At 45.5% G+C, this 9,509-nt stretch overlaps 1 protein-coding gene across 4 annotated transcripts in view; it reads right to left on the bottom strand.

Annotated features, from left to right (window-relative positions):
- Positions 1–334: 334 nt before the first annotated feature.
- The window catches only part of ZC3H18 (zinc finger CCCH-type containing 18), a 53,443-nt gene continuing 44,268 nt past the window's right edge, over positions 335–9,509 (bottom strand). For 2 of the 4 annotated variants that reach the window (XM_089539626.1, XM_089539625.1), the window contains exons 15-19: positions 8,340–8,500; positions 7,505–7,704; positions 6,099–6,198; positions 3,556–3,652; positions 335–1,293 (exon numbers count right to left, since the gene is read on the bottom strand). In XM_089539626.1, coding sequence (XP_089395752.1) covers positions 1,089–1,293; positions 3,556–3,652; positions 6,099–6,198; positions 7,505–7,704; positions 8,340–8,500 — 763 coding nt within the window. In that variant the 3' untranslated portion in view covers positions 335–1,088. The remainder of the gene's footprint in view (positions 1,294–3,555; positions 3,653–6,098; positions 6,199–7,504; positions 7,705–8,339; positions 8,501–9,509) is intronic. The other 2 variants (XM_089539627.1, XM_089539628.1) reach the window with 2 other exon arrangements.

The following is a 9,509-nucleotide window of genomic DNA, read 5'->3' as shown; positions in this document are numbered from 1 at the left end:
TGGACTTTCAAGTCCCTATGTAGAAAGGAGCAACTGTACACCTTGGCTCACACCTTATTATTATTATTCTACTATTAGTGTAGATTTTAGACACTCAATCCATCCACCTTTAGAGCACCACCAATTCCCCACTCCAGCTTTATCTTTTTAGAGTTTTAAAGTTAAATAATTCCCCCTCGGACCCATTTGAAGAGCTACAATCACACAAATATTTAGATCAGCCCTTCTCCAACCTGGGGTCCTCTTATTGGGACCAAAACCCTCATAATCCTTAGCCATACCTCCCAAGAGAGGCAATGGGGATGGGAAGAAAACAGGTCATAGAAAACAGAGCTGTTTATCAAAATACTTTATTTTTCAGCATAACCCCTCAAAAAAAAAAGGACCCTCCTTATTGAGACACACATCCTGACGATACCTTTGCTTTTTCTCTGGATTTTTTTCCTTTTTGTATTTTTTTAACTTCAACTAAAACAATCTTTTGCTTAAAAGAAAAAGACATGTGGGATCTTCCAATCAAGACTTCCATGAAGGATATCTATGCAACTGGTTTAGTTCCTGGCGTGGGGACAAGGGAGGGAGGGAAAAGGAAGAAGAGACAACAGAAAGGGGGACATTTCCGGCAAGTGACGGCAGGTTTGGGCTTTCCCTCCTTACACAGCAGGTAGAAACGGCATTGCTGCAGACACACTCAACACACAGCGGGGCTAACTAGGGACGTACGACTCGTAGCTAGCACAGAGAGGTGGCCAGGGCAGAGGAGAAGGCCTTTGACAAGGCTGCCCTTCAGAGTCCGCTGCGCACGATGGGCGTGGAAAGACAGCATGGCGGCTGCCCTCTGCCACGGTGCTGGCAACACGTGGGATGGAGAGGAACCCAGAGGGAGCCGTCTCAGACCCGCCTGGGGGTGGGTTTCAACTGACCAAAAGTGATCTTCAATCTCTCATTTTGTTTGTGTTTTGTTTCTTTTAAAAAGGATCCACAGCCAAAATAAAACAGAACTGCAAAATCCAGAAGTGCCTGCTTTATACGCTATTTATAAAAACGCAGGAGCAGTCTCTAAATCCAGGCTGGGGAACCAAGGCAGACTATACTTTCCCAGGGATCTTGGCCCGTTTGCGGGCAATGGCATCTTCCACAGCCTTCAGCTGCTTTAGGAGTTCCTCCCGCCGGGACAACGTGCTGGACTTGCCCGATTTCACAGCCGCGGCCGGAGCGGCAGCCTCACCCGCTTTGCCTGGGATGCTCGTAACTTTGCTGGAACTCTTGGACTGGGGCGAGAGCGGACGTTTCCTGTGGCAGAGGGGGAAAAAAGCATGGCCCAGTGAGAAACAAGGAGACGTTTATATACCTGGATTCTATAAATAAAGCAGGAAGGGTTTTTGTCTACCCTGTATTATCTCTAAAGCCAGATTTATATTCTTTCTCTCTTTCTCTCACACACAAGTCTGAGTTTGTAGCCATTAAGTGTCCTAAACCTGTCCTTGGGTAAGTCATAGTCTCCCAGCCTGAGAGGAAGGCACTAACAGACCTCCTTAGAATTAGTTTCTAGAGCCAGCATAGTCTATTGGTTCGCGTATTGGATTTGGATGGTGAGAAACCACAATTTGAATTCCTGTTCCACTGTGGCAACTCACTGGGCAAGGAACCCACACTCAGCTTCAGAGGAAGGTCATGGCAAAGCTCCTCTAAAGAAATCTAGCTCAGAATACTTTAGATGAGGGACAACATGAATCAGAGATGAAGTGAAAGCACACAACAACAACAACAACAACAACAACAACAACAACAACAACAACAACGGGTGCCGCAGGTGGAAAACTGTGGAATAGTGCAAAGGGATCTCATATACCTAGAAATTCTTTTCTTTGGGCACGGGGTGTTACTATGCCTCTGCAAAGGGCAGCTAAGGAGCTAACCGCATTCAAAGAGAGCAGACAGTGGGCTTGCAGTTACACTACTGCTAAACAAGACATCCTACTACACAACAGCCACCTCTAAGATGCACTTTTTTACAGGACATGAGTGGGGATTGATAAAGGAGAGTAAAAGAAGGAGTGCTCAGTGTTTCTGGCTCCCCAGACTCTTGGTTTCAAGGGAACCCTAATAATCAGATCACTTTTGGTTGCTCTGGGAGAGAGTACCTTTTCTGGCATTGGAAAGAAATCTGTTACAGAGAAGAAGAGTGGCATGTGGGTGTTATCCAGGGCAAGCTAATTGCCCTCTGACTGTTCCCCTCTTTGGTTCCCCAAAACCGTGACCTGCCTCTCCCCGCCAAAGGCATTCTCTCTGTCACATGTCCATGCGGAGGCAACCCCGATCCTTCTAATCAAGAACCCTAGTGAGTCACACCCGAGACATTAAAGATGAAGTGGCTCTCTCCCCCCACCCCAAGCCCTCAGGGCTTGCTTCAGGTCTTTCCACAGTCCCAGTTTGGCGAAATGGGCATTCATGGGTGATCCCCAACATTTGTGAGTCACACAAATGGATCTGGCCCAACTGCAGCGGAGAGTTTGTAACGGGATGGGCAAATCAGTTCAGCTATGGGGTGCTGCAGAATAGAGCCAAGGAAAGCTTTAAAAAAAAATGTAAAACACACATTCTGTAGGGCCATGCCCCACAATGGGTCCCAATCCAGGCCTAAATTGGCTTCTGGACCCACTGAAGTTGCCCAGCCCTTGGGTTTAGAGAAATGAGTGGAAAGTGGGAGCCGCAACCTTGGAATGTGCCATCCGAGGAGAAAAGCAGGTCTCCTATCAAAACTGGAGTCTTTAGCCACAGAACTGGGGTGAGCAAAGTGCGGCTCCAGAGAAACATGACCACCTCCAAAGGTTGTTTTTGGGGTTCATGGCCCCTTTGGATTCCAAAAACAGCCCCTTTTCTGGTCTCCCAAAAGGGTGAGCTTCTTCCCCTAAAACCTTCCTGGAGTGGGGATTCACTTTTTAAATAGGCTCTAGCAACCCCAGCACCATTTTAATATCAAAAACATTGTGTTTCTCATAACTAGGTTTGTGTTTTTCCTCCTCATTTGTCAATTTAGTTTTTTCTTCCCCCATTTTTGGGGCATCCTGGGCAGCCTTAAGAGGCATAAAACTGACCTCTGGACCTGTTGCTGTTGCCAGTGCCTCCTAGGGAAGTTACAAACAACTGAAGAAATGGCAGAGAGACCACAAGGAATACTGGACTGCATCGAGTTCCGCAAAGTTACATTCCAGTGCTTACAAACCCCACACATAGTCCAGGATCCCTCCTTTGGCCACAAGCAGACATCAGAAGGGTGAGATACACTAGTCTTCTGCCATCCTGCCTCTGAATACAGCTGGCAAGTCAGGGTGAAAGAACTCTGCCATTCTTCTCAAACATTGGAAGCCTACACTGTTGGGAACAGGGCTGGTGCTAAAAGGATTCCCTGCCAAGTCAGATCCCAATCAGCTCCTGCCCAGGCATGTGTGCACTTGCCTCTCACTGGGGGAGATCACGTGAGGCCATATTTCAATGAGCCCACAGCAAAAACAAAGAGGGAGAGACAAGCCAAGGCTCTGGGAAAGGACTCACTTGTCGGCCTGAGCCAGGGAGGGTTTTGGATTGGGGCCCCGCTGGCGTTCCTGTTTGGGAGACGAGAGCCTTCCCGTCGGTTTCCTTTCGCGAGCACCTGGAGAAAGGAAAAAGGAAAAGAAAATGGCTTTATTATTATTATTTCTACCCCTTTTTACGAAGTTCAGTAACTCCAGCTTTTAAAAACAGTGGAGACACTGAACTTAGTAAAACTGTTTCAATGAAGAGACTGAATAGTGACTTCCATGTTTTTGCAGGCTGGCAATGTAAACAATCTTGTAGGCATAAAAAAGCACATTTCCAGCCAAGAACACACAGGAAACATTGTGCTTTCTAAAGCAATATGGTACCAATGGAGGATGATAATGATGATGATATTTTATTTATATGCCGCCTCTCCCATAGGATCCAAAGGGACAATTTGATATTAATGCTAAGATTTTCTGGTTCACAAGTAGTAAAAGCAACTGCTACTGTTAACAGAGTGCTTGAAACATCCAAAACTTCTCATGGGCATTCCTAGCAGCCCTTACAATGGCCCTGTGAGGTAGGCCAGTGCTACTGCAACTGAAAGGCTGGAACTGGGAGAGGAAGAGAATAAATCAAGCATGCCATGCTCAGAAGGCATCTCATGAGTTCACGGCAGGGGTGTTATCTGAGCTGGGGACTTTCCAGCGCTTGGTCTCTTAGTGATTCCAATTGACACAACACTTTTGTCAGGGAGGGAGCTCAGCATGTGAGGAATGTGGCACAGTTACTGATGCTCTAAGGAAAGTCATTGCCTCGGCGACGATGAAGCAACAGCAAGCGTGTCCTAGGGCTGGGCACAGGGGATGATGCCCGACAGCAAACGCCGAAAGAATCCAGGTTGAATGTTGGTCACCCGACATCCAGGAACAGTCTAGCCAGCTACGGCGAGACTTGTTTGCCAACAGTGCTGCAGCTCTTCTTGCATTCCTGCCTTAAAGAGCTTGCAACAGTCGGGGGAAAGCCTGGGATGCCAACCTTTGGCTTTCGCCATGTGAGAGTCAGAAGCTGAGCAGCTGATTGCCTAACGAAAGCCGGCACAACGGCAGGAAGCCACCAACAGGGATGTTGCAATGCGCCTGGCTTTCTTCAGACATTTTTATAGGTGCTGCACTTTATTTTGAGTGTTTGTTGTCCTGAGAGAGGGTAATCCAAACACTCCCCTGACTTTTTGTTTAGAAAATATGCTGCTATGTTTTATCTTTCTTTCAAAAAAGAAAGAGCGCTGCACTACATAGGTGCAATTCTGAGACTTGAAATGAAAAGAGGTGCATAAAGATCCCCTCCTCTTGCAAGCCACAGCGGTGGTACTGTGAAATCCCGCTGCATTCAGCCTCTCTTTACTAGGGATGCAAAACTTTGTAAACTTTCTTTTTGCAGAAAAGAATGAGAAATGTCACCATTTTTTCTCCTCGGGGTAAGAAAGTTGTTGAAAAATATACTGTTTTTGAATACCATTTGCCATTCGGAAACTATTCTGCACAAAAAAAGTGCATTTTTGAACAGAAAACAAGGTTTTTGTGTAAAAAATAACATAATAAGAGTATTTTCTGTGCAGAAATGTTGTTTTCCATGTTGGAAACCTTTCTGCAGAGAAACATTATTTTCTATTAAGAAAACACTGTTTTCACTCTCCTCATAGAAAGCATAGAAAAATGCTATTTTCTAACCAGAAATGTCACTTTTTACACAGGAAATTCCATTTTCCTTTGGAAAATGATCTTACAGGTCTTCTCATAGTACTGCAATTTATAATTTGGACTATGTAGTTTCAATGTGAATATTTGATTATTTTAAAGATGTGCTGTATGCATAATATACCTTTAGACACACACAAACCCACACATTTTATATTCATAGCCTCTTTCTGCTTGTTTTTCATTGGTTTAGTGAGTTAGATCCTTTCCTAGAATCATAGAGTTGGAAGAGACCGCAAGGGCCATCCAGTCCAACCCCATTCTGCCATGCAGGAACTCTCAATCAAAGCACCCCCATTGACAAATGGCCATCCAGCCTCTGCTTAAAGATCTCCAAGAAAGGAGACTATACTGCACTCCGAGGGAGTTTGTTCCACTGTCGACCAGCTCTTACTCTCAGGAAGTTCCTCTTAATGTTGAGGCGGAATCTCTTTTCCTTTAGCTTGCATCCATTGCTTCGGGTCTCTGGAGCAGCAGAAAACAAGCTTGCTCACTCCTCAATATGACATCAGTTCAAATATTTAAACAGGGCTATCATATCACCTCTTAGCCTTTTCTTTTCCAGGCTAAACACCCCCAGCTCCCTAAGTCGTTCCTCATCCTCTTGTTTTGTATCTCCAAGTATGCCCCTGGGTATGATGGGCCTTGGTAGCTGAGGGATTCTGGGAACTGCAAACCAAAAAGAGGATTGTTTCTAAGCTCTGCATGGCAGCACCAGGAATGGGTGTCCAGAGAAGGGAGAGCAATTCAAGGGCTTGTAGTTGCAACAGTTGCACGCACACCCATCCACCCTGGTCAGTCTAAGCCCTGCTTTTTCACCTCTGTCTGGAGAGAGGTTGATCCGTTTTGCTGGAGGAGAAGACTGCCTGTCTTTGTCAGATGGCTCGTACCTCTTCCGGCTGCTTCCCTTGTCAGCTGCCTGAAAAAAACAACACACCACCACCGAATGGAGGTGAATTAACACTGGCCAAACCCATATGCCTGGGAGGTGGTGGGGAGGGATACTGCGAGGATTTGCTTGCCACCATCCCCCAAATTCTACCAGGTTGAAATGCTCCTCCAAAGGCTTAGTTACCTCCAGTTAGACCTTTCAGTTCAACTGAAAATTGAAAAGACCTCTGCTCTACTATACAAAATCCTTTTCTCGGCATTTTGTCCCAGTTCAGCACATGCAAGAAAGAGGGAATCCTCAGGAGAGTTCAGCATTACAATAGATGGTTGCACTGGGATTGCCTTTAATTACAACTGGTTTTAATTCTTCTAAACCACATTGAGTTCCAGAATGGTGGAACAATGAATGAATGAATAAAGGGAACACGTTGTGCAGCCTACAGGAAAAGTGCCATGAATGCCTTGTGCAGAAAAATGCCCAATTTATTATCTATTATTGTATTTACTTCATTTATATGCTGCCTTTCTCCCAGGGTGGGACCTGAGGCAGCTTCCAGAGATAACAGATAAAAAACAGTAACAATAAAGTTTCAAAAACAATTAAAACCCCCACATTAAAACACCATAAAATCATTTCAAAATCGTACTAAAGTTAAAAACAGATAAAACATACATCTAAATAATAAGCACACATCTAAATAATAAACCCATAATCTCCGCATTACACCAAAATAATTTCTATCACACAGACTCAACCTGTGATAACAAGAAGCTCTGTGTACCAGCAACAGCTTGGCAGGGTATCAGTGTCCTTTCTTAGTTCTACTGCCTGAGACAGATGTACTTGGAAATGCCTAACATACACCCAAATTTTTAATCAGATAACCACAAGTTTTGGCATGATGACAGACAAAGAACTTCTTCTTTTCTTTAGGTGGGAACTGTGCAACTGTCCAGATGTCCTTGGACTGCAACTCCCAGCACTCCTGTACTGGCTAGGGCATGTGGAGGGCCACATAATTCCTCCTCCTGCTCCACATTGTGCCTCATTAGACCTTTGGTGGGCCAGAGCCACCCATTTCCTACCATTAACCAGAGAAAGCATTCTCATTTCCCTCTAACGGCAGGACTGTGATGTCTGGGCAGACTCCTGAATCAAAGGTACATTCCTCCTCCCCTGCACAAGATATCCTGAGGTTGCTGGGACACATATCCTTCTCACTCCATCTCCCAGCCTGCCTGTGGAAAGGGCCCTGCTCTGACTACATGCAAAGGGACAAAAAGGTAACACATTAAGCAAAAGGACACACTGTGCAACACCCATGAAATCTCACCTTGTTTAACAGTGTTAGTTTGATTTCTTTGTGGGCGCTGAAGCCAGCAGGCTGTGACGCAGGCTGCTGTTGGGCTGGAGGTGCCTGTTGGGATTTAGTCCCCGGGACAGGCTTGGCGGTCTTGGCTGGCTGTGCTGTTGTGTCCCGTTTCCGTTTTTCTTCTTTGACACCCCCACCACCTTCTTTTCTGAGTTTTCCTACTGGGAAAGCAAAATGGTGCCCCAGTGAGAAGATGGCCAACCTCTTTCAGCATCCTTAAGTGATACCCACAACTTCCCTGAAGCCGAAGAGAGGAAACTGACCCAATGAGGTATGCCACCACTTGAAGATATCACAGCCAGAAAAAGTCCCCAAGGCTCATTCTTTTTTCATAGTGACCAGTGGGAATCACGCAAACTGGACATAAGCACACTACCACCACCACCTTCTTGCTGATGGTAGTCTCCAGCAAGCAGAAAATTGATGCTCCACCTGAAGACTGTGCTTTGCTCACTGTCCAGGAGGAAAAGGAGCTCTAGAAAACTCAGGCTGCCCACATTCACCCAGTATCTTAAAATTCAATACTGTCGTTTTATTTATCAACTTTAATTTTAGTTTTCGTTGGTGGAATTTAATCTACAAACTCTTCCTCTGCTTCTGAAGAGCATTCCAAACAGGTCTGCAGGTAGGACTAGGAGTAAACCAGGATGGGGATTGGGGAGAGGGAAGGAAAAGATAAGAGTGTGTGTCACAAAGGGGAAGGGAACTTGGATGCTGGTAGCAATCCTCTGGAGTAACTGTACTTTGTCAAGACCAAGGGAAGTCACTTTCAAGGAGTGAACACAGCATTTCCTACCTCTCTCTTTCTTCTGTTGTGCTGGGGTTGGTGATCGAGAACTGGCCGAAGACACCGGGCTGGCCAGATCTGCGTACATGTCTTCCGAGTCAGCGCTGTGCACAGAACTGCTACTCGAAGAGGCACTAGAGACAGACGAGACACTACTCACACTCAAAGACCTGGTCAAGGAATGGGGACAGAGGAAGGGACAGAAAAAGATCCAGTATGTTAAGATCCAGGAGTGGCTGAAACAGCACCTCAGCAAATACCAGTTATCTTTTTCTTTTATTTTATAATATAATGGCCAGAATTCTCTTTGGATCCTACTTATACATAAGTTTCCTTATAGAAACTGTCGGACATTTTTGTATGTAGTGGAATGGTTGCTTTCAGCAAAGCTGAACAAGTGGAACTGTACATGCAGTGCTCTTATGCATGGATGTATACAATGCACTTTGTGTGTTGGGTTGTGGGTTCGGCTACATGTCTGTTGTCTTGGTCCAATTACCCAATGTTGATAATCGACCTATGGGTTGCATAGCACAGTTAATCTGTAACTCTACATTAGCTTACATTACACCATGAAAACCTAATGTAGGATTTCAGCCAATATATATTTAGATACAGAACAAGCTTCTGGCTCTTGCCTGTCTGCCAATGAGGAACTCCTGTGTCAGCCCCAGTTAAGCTGCTGCATTACTGAGGTCATCCAAGATGCTCAGAGAACCTATCAAGAGCAGGATGTTGGCCAACCATACAGTTTCTCGGCACTTAGGCAAAGGTGGAGAATACATGCTAGATCCAGGAAGCTTTCTGCAGGAAGCAGAAGGGATAGCCAAGGAAATGCTGGGAAGCTGAGTCCAGGGCCTGTTCCTGCATGAAGTCATCAAGCACACTTCTGATGCAGGCATTCTCAGACATGAAGCCTATTATGCAAACCAGGCAAGTACCAGCCTGTTCACTTTCTTTGCATCTCTCCACCGGAACCCACCCAAGGCCTTCCTCAAAAACCAAACTCCTTTTCCTCAACAGCTAAATGTGAGGAATCCATCAATGTGGTGCTGGTGATGTGATGGGGCCTGAATTTGGAAAAGTTATGTCTCAAGACTACAACTCCCAGAATTCCCAAGCCATCAAGGCTTGTTAGCTGGAGGATTCTGGGAGTTTTAGTACTCAAACACTATCTTT

This window comes from Sceloporus occidentalis, unplaced genomic scaffold, assembly GCF_023333645.1.
Source record: "Sceloporus occidentalis isolate IW3139 unplaced genomic scaffold, rSceOcc1.0.p SCAF_10, whole genome shotgun sequence".
Taxonomy (NCBI): Eukaryota; Metazoa; Chordata; class Lepidosauria; order Squamata; family Phrynosomatidae; genus Sceloporus; species Sceloporus occidentalis.
Note: the sequence above shows the minus strand (reverse complement) of the source record. Positions and strands in the feature narration are given on the sequence as shown.